At 52.0% G+C, this 17075-nt stretch overlaps 1 protein-coding gene across 1 annotated transcript; it reads left to right on the forward strand.

The window, feature by feature from the left end:
• The first annotated feature begins 2526 nt into the window (after positions 1 to 2526).
• Positions 2527 to 7725, forward strand: DKKL1 (dickkopf like acrosomal protein 1). Its single transcript, XM_049786205.1, has 4 exons — positions 2527 to 2676; positions 4101 to 4241; positions 4414 to 4506; positions 7348 to 7725. Exons 1-4 carry the CDS (start codon positions 2530 to 2532, stop codon positions 7654 to 7656), a joined length of 690 nt encoding a protein of 229 aa, XP_049642162.1. The 5' UTR covers positions 2527 to 2529; the 3' UTR covers positions 7657 to 7725.
• The last annotated feature ends 9350 nt before the right edge of the window (positions 7726 to 17075 follow it).

The following is a 17075-nucleotide window of genomic DNA, read 5'->3' on the forward strand; positions in this document are numbered from 1 at the left end:
ACACACACACACACACACACACACACACACACACACACGGGGGTCCCCCTCTGAATGCGAGCACGCACCCCCAGATTCAGGCCCGGCACCCCAATGCTAGCTAGCACCCACTCACCCACGCGCGCACCCACGCACCCACCCATCGCACACCCGCACCCAGGCCCCCCAACACGCCACTCACTCCCCTTCCCTTCCCTTCCACCCCGACTCACACACAGACACCCTCAAAGGGATCCCCGACTCCCTACCTCCCGGCCAGGGGCTGGGGAGCCGAGGGCGGGCGGGGCGCAGCGAGGGAGAAAGTTGCCGGGAGCTTTGTTTGGGGAAAGTGGGAGGGACCGCAGGGGGGGCGGGCCCGGCCTGGGACAGCGGGAAGGGGATCGGCCCGGCCCGGCCTAGCCTGGCCCGGCCCGGCCGGTGACACTTGGTGGTGGGGTGTGTGTTGGAGGCTGTGCGCTTCTGCACTGGGGTGGGGGTCCCACTCCCAGGCAGGCTCCACTCCTGGGCCTAAGGGAAGAGGGGCCTGCAAAGGGGGTGAGGGTGCCTGGGTGGTTGGGGGTGTCCTGGACCCAGGAGGAGGGGCTGGCTGGCTGGTGGGGCCTGGATTCTTGGGGTCTGAGGGAGGAGGGGCTGAGATTTTCTGGTCCCACTCGCTAGTGCTGGATTTGTTTAACTTTTTCCAAGGGACACCCGTGACCCCAGAAATAGAACTCTTGGCTGGGCCAGCCGCGCTGCCAGAAAGGCTGGGAATGTCCTGCAATGGTTTTATTTTAAATTCCTGGTTTTTTTTTTTGTTTTTTTTGGTTTTTTTGGGTTTTTTTTTGGTTTTTGGGCCACACCCGGCGGTGCTCAGGGGTTACTCCTGGCTGTCTGCTCAGAAATAGCTCCTGGCAGGCACGGGGGACCATATGGGACACCGGGATTCAAACCAACCACCTTTGGTCCTGGATTGGCTGCTTGCAAGGCAAACACCGCTGTGCTATCTCCCCGGGCCCTAAATTCCTGTTTTTTTGTGCTCAGAAACCTTTTGACTGTTTGTTAGTGGCTTTTCATGATTTTATTTTTGCAATCTCTTCCTCCGACATTGTGACCCACAATTGAAGAAACCAAAGCTCATTGTGTGTGTGTGTGTGTGTGTGTGTGTGTGTGTGTGTGTGTGTGTGTTTGTAAGGAAACAGCACAAACTTATCTTTTCTGTTCAGTCACAGGCATGTTTGGGAGGGTTGAGATGTGAAGATTTTGTCTGGAATGATATATGGCACTTTTTGAGTGATCTCACTAGAAACTACCAGATTTGTCTTGGGGACACACACACACACACACACACACACACACACACACACGTTTGACCCCCCCCTATGCACTCCCCATGTGAGCCCAGCCAGGAGGAGTAAACCTTGAGCCCTGCCGGATGTGCTATGCTAATAAAATAAAAACAAACCGGTGACCATCCCAGGAACTGAAGCCGACTGGGCTCTCCCACCCCACCCCAGCACACCGTGGCCCAGACTCTGGGTTTTTGTTGTTTCTTGTAAAGTGGAAGGAACATTAGAGGACTGAACTGAGGGGGTTCTGGCCTGGGCCAAGGTCGTTTGATTGAATGTCATGGGAGAGAGCGACAGGTTCTGAACCCCCAACCCTTGCAGTCCGTTGGGGTGAAGTGGGGTGGGGTGGGGCGCTTCGCAGAAGAATGGGAAGACAAAAAAATAAATAAAAATAAAATTAGAAACTTGATTTAAAGAGCCAGGTTAGGACCCTGACCAGCAGACAGAGCCCAGGAATGGAGATGAAGAGCTGGGGGACAAGACCCGGGGTCCCCAGGGGTGCTGCAGGGTCCGAGTCAAGGGGTGCGTGGCCCCTTCTGATGGCAAGGTGACTCGAAAACGCAAACCAGACCGTGTCCTCCCCACAACCCCCGCCGAGGTCAACGGACAGGCCGGGTCCGGCTCAGGGTGTGGGCGTGGCCTTGGGCGGGGCTATGGGCGTGGTTCCGCGTGGGTAGGCGTATCCGACCAGTAGCTGTTCCCCGTTGTGTGACGTCACATTAGGGGCGTGGTCGGGTGCCCACCAGCGTGCAGCCAGAGCTCGCGGATCTCTCTGCCGACGACTCCAGGGTACCCGCCCAGGGAGGCCAGAACTGTTGGGGTTTAACTGTCTGTGGCGCCGCGCGTCTGAGGGTCCGGTGGCCAAACGGTGCTTCTAGCCTAAAGCCTAAGGCCGGCTGCTGGCGGGGATAGGGCGGGGCGGGGGAGGTGGTGAAAACTGAAATCAGGGTGCGACTAAATGGGGAAATGGGGTCCCCCCTATGGGAAGGCGGAGATGGGGTGTGAGGATGAGGGGGTGACCCTGAGAAGCCAGGCCCGTGGTGGAGGGGAGAGGCCTTGCGGGGTCTGGGCTGGCTGTGAGGCCAAAGACTGGAAAGGGGGATGACTTGGGAGGTTGAGAAACTTGGGGTTCAGGCTGGGAGAGCAGGTCTGACCCCCACCCCATCTCCATCCCACCCACCCACCCCCTGTTAGGCTTGCCGCAATGTGGCTGCAGTTGTTCTCGCTCCTGCTGGCCTCGGCGCCCCTCTCCTCTGCAGGCCCAGTCTCGGACCCCGGCGCCCCAGAGACATCTTCAGGCCTCCAGAGCCTCCAGAGCCTCCTTCAGGCCTTCACGAAGTTTTTTATGAAGGTGAGCTTTGCTTGGAATGGCATGGGGGGGAATGGGGCCGGGAAAGGTCCGGAGAAAGGGGGGGGGCAGAGCCACAGCACAGCAGGAAGGGTGCTTGCCCACCTGGGTTCCATTCCTGGGTCCCTTATGGTTCCCCCACCAGCACCCTCCAGGAGTAATTCCTGAGTGCAGAGCCAGGAGCATCATCAGGTATGCCCCCCCCCAAAAAAAAAAAAGAAAAGAAAAGAAAAGAGAACCAGAGCGATAGTACAGCAGGGAGGGTGTTTGCCTTGCTTGTAGCAGACCCTGGTTCTAAACCTGCAAGGAGTGATTCCTGAGTGCAGAGCCAGGAGTAAACCCCTGAGCACCGCCAAGTGTGGCTAAAAACAAAACAGTACAGAGGAGGAATCGGAGATATAGCACAGCGGTGTTTGCCTTGCAAGCAGCTGATCCAGGACCAAAGGTGGTTGGTTCGAATCCTGATGTCTCATAGGGTCCCCCGTGCCCACCAGGAGCTATTTCTGAGCAGACAGCCAGGAGTCACCCCTGAGCACCGCCGGGTGTGGCCCAAAAACCAAAAAAAAAAAAAAAAAACAGAGAAGAAACAAGAGACAGCAGTATGGGGCAGACAGCAAGTGGAAATTTGGAAGGAAGTAGTTCTGGTATCTGGGAGGTGCCAGGAAAGCAAGAAGAGGGAATTAGGGAAGGGCACTTGCCTTGGCACAAAACCAGTTGGGGTTTGAATCCCCTGAACGCTTCTGAATGATCCTGGAGCATAGGGCCAGGAGTAGGCCCTAAGCACTGTGTGGGGAGTGACCCAAAAGCCAAAAAATAAGATAGAGGGCAAGAGAGAATCAGGCCAGAAAGATAGTAAAGATGCTTGTGACTGACCCATATTGAGTCCCTAAGACCTACGTATGAGCCCCAGGAGTCATACCTTTTTTTTTTGGTTTTTGGGCCATACCTGTTTGATGATCAGGGGTTATTCCTGGCTATGAGCTCAGAAATCGCTCCTGGCTTAGGGGGGACCATATGGGACGCCGGGGGATCGAACCACTCGCTTGCAAGGCAGACACCTTACCTCTAGCGCCACCTTCCCGGCCCCAGGAGTCATACCTAAGTACAGCAGGGTTAGTCCTAAGATAGGGCACGCCACCTAATCCTTCCCCACTCCACTTGCCAAAAACTCAAGAGGGCCAGAGAGGAGAGGGATGTCCCAGAAGAGGAAAAAGGGAAGAAGAGAAGCCAACTGGCAAGTTAAGGCAACCCAGAGTGCATGGGAAGAGACCAGAGATATGAAGGCCAGGCAGCGGGGATGGATGGGCTGAAAGTGTATCAGGAAGAGGGTGGGGAGCAGCACAAGGCCTCCCGAAAGGGGTCCTGGGGTGCAGAGCACTGGGCGCCCGAGTCCCACAGCTCAGCACCCCATCTCTGTCCTGATACAGGATGACCTGCTGCAGGGCCTGGACAGCTTCTTCTCGCCCTCCGTGGACTTCCGGGCCCTCCCTAGGAACTACCATGAAGAGGAGCACCAGAAGCGGAAGCTGGGGAACAACACCCTCTCCAGTCACCTCCAGATCCACAAGGTGGCCCAGAGGAGTGGGACCCCTCAACTCCAGTATCCCAGGCTTAGAGTGGTTGGGTCCAGGGTCAGGACGCTGAGTGAAGACTCAGCCTGGAGTCTCCCATTAGCCCTGGGGTGCAGGAGGAGGAAGGGGGAAGTGGCTCGATTCACTGTCCCCACCCCATCCCCGGCAGGTGACAGACAACAAGACAGGCGACGTGCTGATCTCGGAAAAGATGGTGGCGTCTATAGAGCAAGGAGATGGCACTGGGGACAGTGACTGGAAGGTTGGAACATGATACCCCCAATCCCAATTTTTGTGGGATTTTGTTTGGGCTTTAGTTTGGTTTTCAGGCCACACCTGGCAGCTCTCAGGGATTCCTCCTGTCTCTACACTCAGAAATTACTCCTGGCAGGCTCAGGGGACATATAGGATGCCAGGAATCGAGTCCAAGTTGCCTCGTGCAAGGCAAATGCCCTACCTGCTGTGCTATTGCTCTGCCCCAATTCCAGTCTTTTTGGGGGTACTCAGGAATCACTCCTGGCACAGTTCAGAGGACTATGTGGGGTGCCTGGGTTAGCCACACACAAGGCAAATACTGTCCTCACTGTACGATCACTCAGACCTCCAATTCCAATATTTGTTTTATTTCATTGTTTATTTTTATTTATCATTTATTTGTTTTATTATTGTTGTTATTTTTTTTGTTTTGTTTTGTTTTTTTGGACCACACCCGGCAGTGCTCAGGGGTCACTCCTGGCTGTCTGCTCAGAAATAGCTCCTGGCAGGCACGGGGGACCATATGGGACACCGGGATTCGAACCAACCACCTTTGGTCCAGGATCAGCTGCTTGCAGGGCAAACGCTGCTGTGCTCTCTCTCCGGGCCCTATTTTTTATTGTTTTGAGGGACCACACAATGGTGCTCAGAGCTTAACTCTGGCTCTGCACTTGGGGATCACTTGGTAGTGCATGGGGTGGCTTTTGAGGTGTGTTGCATGCAAGAAAAGTACCCTACCTATGGTACTGTTTCTCAGGGACTGAGCAACAGCCAGGTTCGATTCAAACATCAAAAGCAAAACAAGAGTTCAGGGCCCAGAGAGATAGCACAGCGGCGTTTGTCTTGCAAGCAGCTGATCCAGGACTAAAGGTGGTTGGTTCGAATCCCGGTGTCCCATATGGTCCCCCGTGCCTGCCAGGAGCTATTTCTGAGCAGACAGCCAGGAGTAACCCCTGAGCACCGCCGGGTGTAGCCCAAAAAAAACAAAAAACAAAAACAAACAAACAAAACAAGAGTTCAAATCTACAGAAGGAAAAAGGAGAAAATTGTACAGTAGATAAAATCAGTATTCCCGGAGCCAAGCGATAGTACAGCAGCCAACCCGGGTTCGATCCCTGGAACCCCGTAAGGCTCCCCGAGCACTGCTAGGGGTAATTTCTGAGCACAGAGCCAAGAGTCAGCCCTGAGCCATGCCAGTTGTAGCCCCAAAACAGAAAAAGAAAGCTCTTTTTCCTTCATGACCATGTGACATTTAACTATAAGGTGACATTCTACGCCCCTGCCTCTTTTAGCAAAGATCAGTGAGTCCTCAAGCTTCCCATGTGCCCCCAGTGCCCTTTTAGTTTCTTGTTTTCAGTTTGGCGCCTCCATTGGCGGTGCTCTCGGGACCATGCAGTGCTGGGGCTCGAACCCAGGCCTCAGCTCAGCCTCGGCTGAGCCCCATGATGACTGCCTGGATCCAACCACTTTAAGCCTGGGATACTGGAGTTGGGGTCCCACTCCTCTGGGCCACCTGTGGATCTGGAGGGGACTGGAGAGGGTGTTGTTCCCCAGCTTCCGCTTCTGGTGCTCCTCTTCATGGTAGCTCCTGGGGAGGGCTCAGAAGTCCATGGGGGGTGAGAAGAAGCTGTCCAGGCCCTGCAGTTAATAGTTAATCAAATGCACACACTTAACCTCTGTGTTACCTTCCTGGGCTGAGCCCTTTGAGCACCTTCTCCCACCTTCGGAAACAAGGTCTGCACGAACAGTGTCAGGAAGTGACCTCCTGATGACGGTGCTCAAGGCTTCTTGCCTGGCTCTGTGCCCAGGAATCCTTCTTGGCAGGACTCGGGGGACCCTATGCGGTACCGGGGATTGAACCTGGTCTGCTATGCTTAAGGTCTACTGAACCATCTCTCCAGCCCGTTCTTTGATGATGATCCTACATTCAGTCAAGGATTCTCAGTGTGGCCACAATCCTTCAGTAAAGCCAGTAGCTTTTCATCGTAAAAGCTATTGTATGTTTTTTGTGTGTTTTTATGTGCTAAATCTCATCCGACAGCCTGTAATCACAACGGGCATCATCGACTCTTAAAATCTTGTGGAACCTAGGGTTGAGCGATAGCAAAGGGGGAAAAGCATTTGTTTATCTTTTCTGTGGCTGACCTGGGTTTGATCCCCTGTATCCCATATGCCTCCCCAAGCATTATTAGGAGTAATTTCTGAGTGCAGAACCAGGAATAAATAGTGAGTGATGCTAGGTGTGGTCCTCCCAAAACCAAAAGTAAATATATTTATATTTTTCCATTCCTATGAAACCTCCCAAAGCATGTTTTCAATCCCAGGCAACAGACACATTGGAGTGTTTCTCATCCCAAAGCCCTCAAAACAAACGCACATATTCTTTAACCAGCAAAGATTGCTTTTGTTGTTTTGTCTGTGGTTTTGGTTTGGATTTTTTTTTTTGGCCCCTATCTGGTGTCACTCAGGAGTGGACGTTATGCATGCCTTGCTCTGCACTCTGGATTCACTCTTGGATGCCAGGGATCGAACCCTGGTGCAAAGCAAGCACCACTGCCCCCACCACCCCCGCTGTGCTATCACTCTAGCCCCCAGAAAAGGGTGTTTTGTGGTGGTTGTTGTTTTGTTGGTTTTTGTGTTTGGGGTCATACCCGGTGGTGTTCAGGGTTACTCCTGGCCGACTCAGGAGTTCCTGTGGAATGCTGGGGATCGAACCTGGTTCAGCAGCACTCGTGACCTTTGCCACAAGGATGCCTTGAATTCCCAAAGTGCCCGTAGGTGGCAGTGTGGGTCCAGTATCCCAGTAGCCAATGGGTCTAGTGGAGTTTTCCTTTGTTCTCCTCCCCAGGTCCCCAAGATAGAGAAGGAGCTGCTGGTGCCGGTGCAGAGGACCGTGGTCCGCCTCCAAGCAAGACCTCGCCCCCGCATGGCCTTCTGGATCATGCGGCTGCCCCAGCGCCGGTTCCGCCAGGACACCCAAGAGGAGGGCCCCTGGCCCAGTGAGAAACGCCAGCGCCTGCAGGCCATCCGGGATGGGCTCCTGGAGGAAAGCCGGGAGAACAGTCTGGAAGAGGCGCCCCAGAGAGTCCCCCAGCCCAAGAAGCCTGCTCGCAAGACCCATTTCCTGTATATCCTCAGACCCTTCCAGCAGCTATGAGAGTCTGAGAACGCAGGACTACCTACCTGCCTGTGTGTCTAGGGCCCACCAGGTGGAAATAAAAGTGTTTTTCATACATCTAGCAACACAGTCCCTTTGGGGTGTGTTCCCGCAGCCTTGAGCTACCAGGATAAGTAAGGCCAGGAATCCCCCAACGCACCTTGAATGTGACATTCCGCTGTGGTGCGAAGTCTAACCAAGACTTTCAGGCTCAGAGTGGTAGTACAGTAGGTAGGGCGTTTGCCTTACAATTCAGCTAACCCAGGACAGACGCAGGTTTGATTCCTGGCATCCCATGTAGTCCTCCGAGCCAGGAGTGATTTCTGAATGCAGAGCCAGGTGTGACCCACAAAACAAAAACAAAAAAAGACAAAAGATTATCAGGCTCAGATGGAGTGATAGCACAGAGGGAAAGGTGCTTTGGGCTTTCCTTAACACCAGGCCAACCAGGGTTCAGTCCCCCAGCATCCTGTACGGTCCCCTAGCACCACCAGGAGTGATTCCTGAGTGCAGAGCCAGGAGTAAGCTTGAGCACCACCACCCCCAAATAGTTTGAATGTCACCTCTAACCACACACACACAAACCACTAAGCACCACCCATTTAGACCCCACCCATTCATTGGTTCCTATCACTGCTGTCACAAATTACCACATATAAGACAAAAAAAAAGATTCAAATGTTTGCATCAAAGATCTACAGATCAGAAACCTGGCAAGACCTGTCATCGTTTAACTGATGTTCAAGATCCAAACCCTGGTACTGGCCAGCGGGGTTCCCATTGGGGGGAGACCCTGAAGAGAGTTGGCTTCCATGTTCATTTGTGTCCCTTCAGGGCTCAGGGACTGTGGTCCTCCTCCTTGGCTGGCTTCTATCTGATGAGGGGAGGGGAGCCCACTACAGCTGTTAGCAGCAGTTCTCCTGTTCCAGACCCCTTCTGTGCCCCATCTCCATCTCTTTTGTGCTTCATCTTGACCATAGCCTCATGGGGTTGGATGGGTTCCACCTGCACGAGTTATTCCATAAAGTCAAATTGAGGGGTCCACTGGTAAGGGCAGGCATTCTGCCCACCACCTGCACCCCTAGCTAAATACTCAACTAGTTTCCATCACTCTTCTGTTCATTTCCATCTCCACGTTGGAAATGCTAATTTTTCTATTTGTTTCCCTCCCTCTGCACCCACTCCTGGCAGGCTCAGGGGACATATAGGATGCCAGGAATCAAGCCCAAGTTGCCTCATACAAGGCAAATGCCCTACCTGCTGTGCTATTGCTCTGGCCCCAGTCTTTCAAAAAGACTGGAACATTTGGGTGGAGGGGTGTTGGCTGGATGCTTCAGCCAAACCAGGGGAAGCTCAGAGATCCTCTTGCAGGGGCCTTTCCACTGGCTCCCAGCTATAGAACATGGCCTAGGGGAGAGAAGGGGGGTGCTGGGAGAGAGAGGGATGCAGACATGGCATTTCCTGCCCTTGGTATCGCAAATACCCTACACACCACCAAGGGTCACTCCTAAACAGGCAGGAATGGCAGAGTGCTACTGAGTGTGGCCCCAAACACACACATACTCCCCACATTGAAAATTTTGTAATATAAAAAAAGTAATAAAAGGGGCCAGAGTGGTAGCACAGTGGCAGGGAACTTGGCTTGCACGTGGTTGACCCAGGAAGAATGCAGGTTCGATCCCTGGCATCCCATATGGTTCTCGAGCCAGGAGCAATTTCTGAGTGCAGAGCCAGGAGTAACCTCTGAGTGCTGCTGGGTGTGGCCCTTCGCCCCCCCCAAAAAAAGAAAAATTTGTAATGTGTAAATTATTTGTAAAGTAATTTTTATTTTTTTTGGATTTTGGGTCACACCCGGCAGCGCTCAGGGTTACTCCTGGCTCTACACTCAGAAATCACTCCTGGCAGGCTCAGAGGACCATATGGGATGCGGGGATTCGAACCACCAACTTTCTGCATGCAAGGCAAATGCCTTACCTCCATGCTATCTCTCTGGGCCTTGTAAAATTTTTTGTTTGTTTTTGGGTCACACCCAGCGGTGCTCAGGGGTTACTCCTGGCTCTCTGCTCAGAAATAGCTCCTGGCAGGCACAGGGGACAATATGGGACACCAGGATTCGAACCAACCACCTTTGGTCCTGGATTGGCTGCTTGCAAGGCAAACGCCGCTGTGCTATCTCTCCCGGACCCTGTAAAATATTTTTAATTTATAAAATAATTTGCAATATTTTTCACTGATTTATAAGAATCAGGCAAAATATCCTAGATGGTCCCTCTAGTGATCTACACAGTTTCCCATCCACTTTAACCCTGCCTGCCATCTGGATGGTTTGGGGGGGATAGGTTTTGTGTGTGTGTGTGTGTGTGTGTGTGTGTGTGTGTGTGTGTGTGTGTGTGTGTGTGAACTAAGTAAAACTACATTTCCCAGATGGTTTGGGGGGGGATAGGTTTTGTTTTTTTTTTTTTTTTTTTTTTTTTTTTTTTTTTTGGTTTTTGGGCCACACCCGTTTGACGCTCAGGGGTTACTCCTGGCTATGTGCTCAGAAATCGCCCCTGGCTTGGGGGGACCATATGGGACGCCGGGGGATCGAACCGCGGTCCGTTCCTTGGTAGCGCTTGCAAGGCAGACACCTTATCTCCAGCGCCACCTTCCCGGCCCCGGGGATAGGTTTTGTGTGTGTGTGTGTGTGTGTGTGTGTGTGTGTGTGTGTGTGTGTGTGTGTGTGTGTGAACTAAGTAAAACTACATTTCCCAGAGTTCCTCTCCCTGTATGGTCTAGTCGCTACCTTGGCAACGGGAAATTCTGCATTAGGATGTAGAAGGGGCCCAGAAGCAACAGCCATGCTTGCAGGTTGGTGGAGACAGGCATACATAGGGTCCTGGGTCTCAGGTGGGCAGCAGTGAGGCTACTACCACTGCTCCATTTCTCATCAGAACTCTGTGGGGTCCCTGGCAATACTGAGTCCCATCATATCCTTTTCTACCTGATTTCTCTTTTTTGGCTTGTGGGCCACAGGAATATTATCTCTGGCAGTGCTTGGGCGAACCCATGCAGTGCCAGGCATAGAGCCAGCGTGGGCTATGTGTAATGTCAGTGGTTTAAATCTGGTACTACCTCTCCTTAAGTTCTAGTTTATTCAGGTAGAACCCAGGATCTAAGCCACACACACACACACACACACACACACACACACCATATGATTCCATTCATATGTTCAGAGAGGCAGCTCAGACAGGGTTACCTAGGGTTGAAAGGGTGGGATGGGCAGGTTCACACAAGTTATAAAGTTTTTTTGGGGGGGGCATATAAAAATGTCCTAAAATTAATTTAAGGAGCCAGACAGTTAGTGCAAGGGTAAGACAGTTGTCTTGCATGAGATTAACCCCAGTTTGAGCCCCAAAAGCATATGAGGACCCCCAAGAACTGCAGGATGTGATCCCTGGACTCTGCCATGTGTGGCCCCAAATTAAAAAATTAAAATTGCAGGGGGCCGGGCAGTGGCGCTAGAGGTAAGGTGCCTGCCTTGCCTGCACTAGCCTTGGACGGACCGAGGTTCGATCCCCCGGCGTCCCATATGGTCCCCCAAGCCAGGAGCAACTTCTGAGCGTATAGCCAGGAGTAACCCCTGAGCGTCACCGGGTGTGGCCCCAAAAAAAAAATTAAAATTGCTATGATGGTTGTTCAACTCTGCATTCTGCAAAACACTGAATTATATAAATGCATATATAAATTTCTCAGTTGATATATAGATTTATAAATTAGCAAGTGTGAATTATAACACAACTATTATAATTAATTCAGTTACCTACTCTATTGTGAGACCTTCGTTTCTCCAACCAAAACCTAATTGGCTTAGCATTATTTAGGCTCCTGGATGTTTGCGAATCTAAGAGTGATTTCTTATAAGTTTAATTGGTTTTTCTCTGTTTATTAATTCTTTGAGCTCTTTATCACATATGTGTGAGTCTTTTGGATTTCTTCTCCTGAAGATTGCTTGATCTTCTATAAGTCCTTTACCATTTTTCTATTTAAATATTTCTGTGTGTGTGTGTTTTGGCCACACCTAGCAATTGTGGGGATTGCTCTCATTCTTATTTGTATTGTAGGACCTTGTAATGCCAGTTTAAACCTAGGCCTTCCACATTCAAAATGGGCCCTTAGAGGGGCCGGAGAGATAGCATGGAGGTAAGGCGTTTACCTTTCATGCAGAAGGTCATCAGTTCGAATCCCGGCGTCCCATATGGTCCCCTGTGCATGCCAGGAGCAGTTTCTGAGCACGAAGCCAGGAAAAACCCCTGAGCACTGCCGGGTGTGACCCAAAAACCACAAAAAAAAAAAAAAAAAAAAAGACAAAATGGGCCCTTAGAGCTATCTATCTGGACCTCAAGTCATTTTGTTTTTGTTTTTGTTTTGTTTTGGGGTCATATCCTGCAGCATTCTGGGTTATTTACTTTTTTGTTTGTTTTTGTTTTGGGGTTACACCCAGCAGCGCTCTGGGGTTACTCCTGGCTCTACATTCAGAAATATGAGATGCTGGGATTCGAACTACCATCCTTTTAAATGCAAGGCAAACGCCTTACCTCCATGCTATTTCTCCGGCTCCCCCCTTTTTTTTCTTTTTGGTTTTGGGTCACACCCAGCGGTGGTCAGGGGTTATTCCTTGCTCTGTACTCAGAAATCACTCCTAGCAGGCACAGGGGACCATATGGGATGCCGGGATTCGAACCACCGTCCTCTGCGTCTAAGGCAAACTCCTTACCGCTGTGCTATCTCTCCAGCCCCCTATTTACTTTTTTTAAATGTGATTTTTCAGGGCCGAAGTTATAGCGCAGTGACTAGAGCATTTGCTTTGCAAGTGGCTGATCTGGTTTTGATACCCAGCATCCCATATGATCTCCCCAGAGCCTGCCAGGAGAAATTTTTTTTTTTGGTTTTTGGGCCACACCCAGCGGTGCTCAGGGGTTACTCCTGGCTGTCTGCTCAGAAATAGCTCCTGGCAGGCACGGGGGACCATATGGGACACCGGGATTCAAACCAACCACCTTTGGTCCTGGATTGGCTGCTTGCAAGGCAAACGCTGCTGTGCTATCTCTCCGGGCCCGAGAAATTTCTTAGTGCAGAGTCAGGAGTAACCCCTGAGTCCCAGAGATTGTGCCCCCCCCCCAAAAAAAAAATTTCACTCTCGGCCCAAGGATAAGACTCAATGGGTGATGTTTATTCCTGGGATGTGTGAGGTCCTAGGTTCTATTCCCGGAACTGTAAGACTGCACAGCTCAGTGGCCCCCAATACTCCTATACCCCCCCACCCTGACCAGCACTGTTCCACCAGGTCCAAATACAAGGATCAGACCTTGATTCCATTTCTTGCCTTTTTAGCCACTGGCCACAGCACCAACCAAACAGGTTCTTTTTCAGGCCACCATCTCAGTCCAAATAATAACCTGCAATTAAGGAGGATTATCCCCCTTCTGTCCTGCAGACAAGAAACAATTATCTTCACTTTGGGGGAGGTGGGTGTGAGGCTCAAAGCAAGCCGACAGGCCAAAGTTCAAACTTATTGTGAATCCCAAGTCTGATTCCAGATTCACGATCATATTCGTCACTCCACTGTTTTGTTTGCTTTCAAGATCAGAAGTTTATTTAGACGCAGGTGACATCATTGACACATCGGCTTTAAGCGTGGGCACGAAGTACCAGAAGGTTCTGTGGGAGGTAGGCTTTGTAGTATCAGCCTAAGAGGGTGAGGTACCCCGGAATTCTCAGGGAGGATGGGATCAGCTTCTTTGAACAATTCTGCTGACTGAGAGGGGGGCTGAAATCACTGCTTGGGATAAGGGGCAGAATTCACTCTGTTTTTTTTGGTTTGGATGGTTTGGGAGTGACACTTAGTGGTGCTCAGGGATCATTTACGGGATGATGGGGAATCAAACTTTGGTTGGGGGGGTCAGCGATAGTACAACAGACACCACTTGGTTGTTCACGGCCAACCAGTGTTCGATCCCCAGTATTCCTTCTGACCCTTTGAGCCAGCCAGGAGCAATTTCTGAGTGCAGAGCCAGGAGTTAGACCTGAGCATCTTCAGCTGTGTCCCCAAAAGACTGTTGTCAGTTTCCTGCAAAGTAAATGCCCACCCAACCTGCACCCACACCAAAGGATAGCCCAGAATGGCCTCAGAGTCCCCATGAAAAATATGGAGCAATGTCTATGTCCTTAGTCCTAGAGGGCCTGAAGTGGGGGCCTCGGGTTTTACCTTAGTGCTGTCTGGGCACTGGCCACTAACACACTGGCTAGGATCTAGGATTTCAACTCAACCCCCAACTTTTGGGGGGGGGGGCCAACCCAGTGACACTCAGGGGTTACTCCTGGCTATGCACTCAGAAATCGCTTCTAGCCTGGGGGACCATATGGGACGCCTGGAATAGAACATAAGTCCATCCTGGGTCAGCTGCGTTCAAGGCAAACGCCCCACCACTGTGCTATTGCTCCAGCCCCAAACCCCCCACCCCACTATTAAGAAGACTGGCCAGAGGCAGGCAGGGTGGCTGGGGTTTCAGGAGACCAGTCCCCCAAGTTTAAGACAGCCTGGTAAGCCCACATACCCAGAAGCACAGTCACGATCGGGAAGGATCGGGAAGGTAGAGAAGATCGGCCTTGTGGGGAAATGGGGAGGTGGAGGGTGGGAGCTGGGGACTGAGGGGTGTAAGGAACAGTCAACAGCTGCTTCCCAAGGCACCGGTAGACCTTGTCCTGTCTGCTCATTCATTCAACATAGTTTCAGGACATTTGAGGGTTTTGACCACACCTGAAAAGTTAGCAATGACTCCGGATTAGGCTTGGGGGGGCCATGTACAGTACTTGAGATAGAACCAGGGTCCACTATATGCGAGAACCCTACCCTCTGACTTACAATCTCTCCTGTGCCAACATCTTTTTTCTTTTTTGGGCCACACCAGCGATACCAGAGAGTTACACCTGATTCTACATTCAGGAATCACTCCTGGTGGTGCTTGAGGGACTCTATGGAATGCTGGGGATCAAACCCCCCAGCATTTTGTTTTTCAGGTCCCACCCAGCGGTGGTCAGGGATTACTCCTTAAGGGGACTGGGGACCAGAGGATTGAATTCGGGTCGGGTGCGTGCAAGGCAAGCAACTATACTATACTAACCTTACCCACTGTACTCTCTATCTCTGGCCCCTACTATTAGGAGCTTCCAAGCGGCCCAATAACCCCTTAGACTAGAGATGGCACCTGGGCACATGTACCCCAAGGGCCTCCAAACCTACTGAGCGGAGGGTCTAGAGTGACTACATTTGACAGAGGCATATTTGGGGAGCCCTGGGGCGGCCCAGAGAACTGGAAGGAGCCAAGTTAAGAACTCCAAGGCTGGCCCCAACCTCCTTTCTCCTCTTTGGAGCCAGAAAGGTGATGATGCCTGTGCACCCCGAAATCCACAAAGGGCCACAGAAAGAACCCTGGGGAGACGCCCCAGTTCCTTTGGCCACCAAAAAGCTTGCAGGGGATGCAACAAGCCCGGATTATGACGCAGCCCTGTGGCCAGGCAAGGAACAAGGGGCGCTGCAAGACAACTTGGCCCACAAGGAGGATAGACCAGGGGGGCTCCTCAACCCAACGCCTCTTTCCACCGGCGCACTTCAACCATGCGGGGCCTTCCACTGAGCCCCCGAAACCCACAAAGGGTCCAACTGGCGCCAAGGCCCGCTTCGTCTCTGCGCATGCGCCCACGGCTCGCGGGGCGCCCCGCATAACACGCATGCGCACATTGGCCGCCGCAGGTAACCGCCGGCTCGCCCATCACAGACCACGCCCCGTCCCGTCTCCAAGTGAGCGGAGTCCTGGTGAAGCGTCGCGCGCATGCGCGCTCTCGGGCCCGCCCCCGCCATTTTGTCTTTTCTGGCGGGAAAGGCCTGGGCTCTCTCTCCTCAGCAGCTCGTCGTCAGTGGCCCGCGATTTTGTGTCCCGAAGCCGGGACGTAGCCCCTGGTGCGCCCTGGGGCGTGGTGAGGTTCCCCCTAAAGTGCCTCTGGTAACCCCTTTCTTGGTGAGGGAACTTGGCGAAGCCCCAACGTCACAGGAACGACTCCCCCTGGTATTGGGGGGGGGCAGCGGTTGAGAATGTTCTCGACGTCCTGTTGCAGTACAGAAAGGGGATCCCCCCAGAATTCGTTTAGATGATCCCTGAAATCTAAAATGTCAGGCCCCAGAGAGACTGTCAGGGATCAATTTACCTCTCTCTGGGCCTTGACAGCCCCAGCCTTGTCAGACCCCCCAGAATCTCATCAGGCCTCTCGAGCACTTTTCCTCACCCCCCCCCAAGGTCTCTCTGGTCTCGGACATTGTAATCTGCCCCCAGAAATCATTTCCATCAGACTCCCCCAGATATCTGAGATTCCCCGATATCCAGTAGAAACCCATTACATACAACCGGACCCCCAAAAATAGGCAGCTAGAGACCTAGTCAGAGCCCCTGAATTTCGGTCAGCAAACCCACAGGTATCAAGTCATGCCAGAGACACCCCAGAAATGCAGAGATCTGCAGGCAGCACTCAGAGCCATACAGAAATCCAATTTCCCCAAAACAACCCCTAGGCTTTCATCATCCCTCCAGTCCCTAGGAACCCACATTTGGCCACTTGCCACCCTCTTTTTTTTTTTTTTTTTTTTTTTTGGTTTTTGGGCCACACCCGGCGGTGCTCAGGGGTCAGTCCTGGCTGTCTGCTCAGAAATAGCTCCTGGCAGGCACGGGGAACCATATGGGACACCGGGATTCAAACCAACCACCTTTGGTCCTGGATTGGCTGCTTGCAAGGCAAACGCCGCTGTGCTATCTCTCCGGGCCCTACTTGCCACCCTCTTTCAGAAAGGTTCATTCGGCACCCCCTGGGAGTGCACCTTAAAGAGGACTTTTTTTTTTTTTTTTTTTTTGGTTTTTGGGCCACACCCGGCGGTGCTCAGGGGTTACTCCTGGCTGTCTGCTCAGAAATAGCTCCTGGCAGGCACGGGGGACCATATGGGACACCAGGATTCAAACCAACCACCTTTGGTCCTGGATCAGCTGCTTGCAAGGCAAATGCCGCTGTGCTATCTCTCTGGGCCCTAAAGAGGACATCTTAACTCACTAACTCACTGCTACATCTGTTAGATCTAACTCACGGAACTTCCTTAACTTAATTGACTCTACATGTTTATAATTACATCTCTCTATATCTAATTTTACCTATTTACCCATACCAATCTGTCTATATCTTCACTCATGCTCCCTGTATATCCGTAACTCTTCGATATCTATCTCACGCTATCAGCCTATCAACACGTCTGTCAACTTACTCCACCTGTCTATCCATACCTATCTGTTACATCAAACTCAATTTACTTAAGTCACTTCACACTCTGCTCCATCTGT

The sequence above is a fragment of the Suncus etruscus genome, chromosome 14, assembly GCF_024139225.1.
Source record: "Suncus etruscus isolate mSunEtr1 chromosome 14, mSunEtr1.pri.cur, whole genome shotgun sequence".
Lineage (NCBI taxonomy): Eukaryota > Metazoa > Chordata > Mammalia > Eulipotyphla > Soricidae > Suncus > Suncus etruscus.

What these genes read in the sequence shown, in the direction of transcription:
- DKKL1 (XM_049786205.1), top strand. Translation starts at nt 2,530, where the DNA reads ATGTGGCTGCAGTTGTTCTCGCTCCTGCTGGCCTCGGCGCCCCTCTCC. An exon ending in TCACGAAGTTTTTTATGAAG is followed by an intron (nt 2,677 to 4,100) that starts GTGAGCTTTGCT and finishes GTCCTGATACAG; the next exon opens with GATGACCTGCTGCAGGGCCT. An exon ending in CTGGGGACAGTGACTGGAAG is followed by an intron (nt 4,507 to 7,347) that starts GTTGGAACATGA and finishes TCTCCTCCCCAG; the next exon opens with GTCCCCAAGATAGAGAAGGA.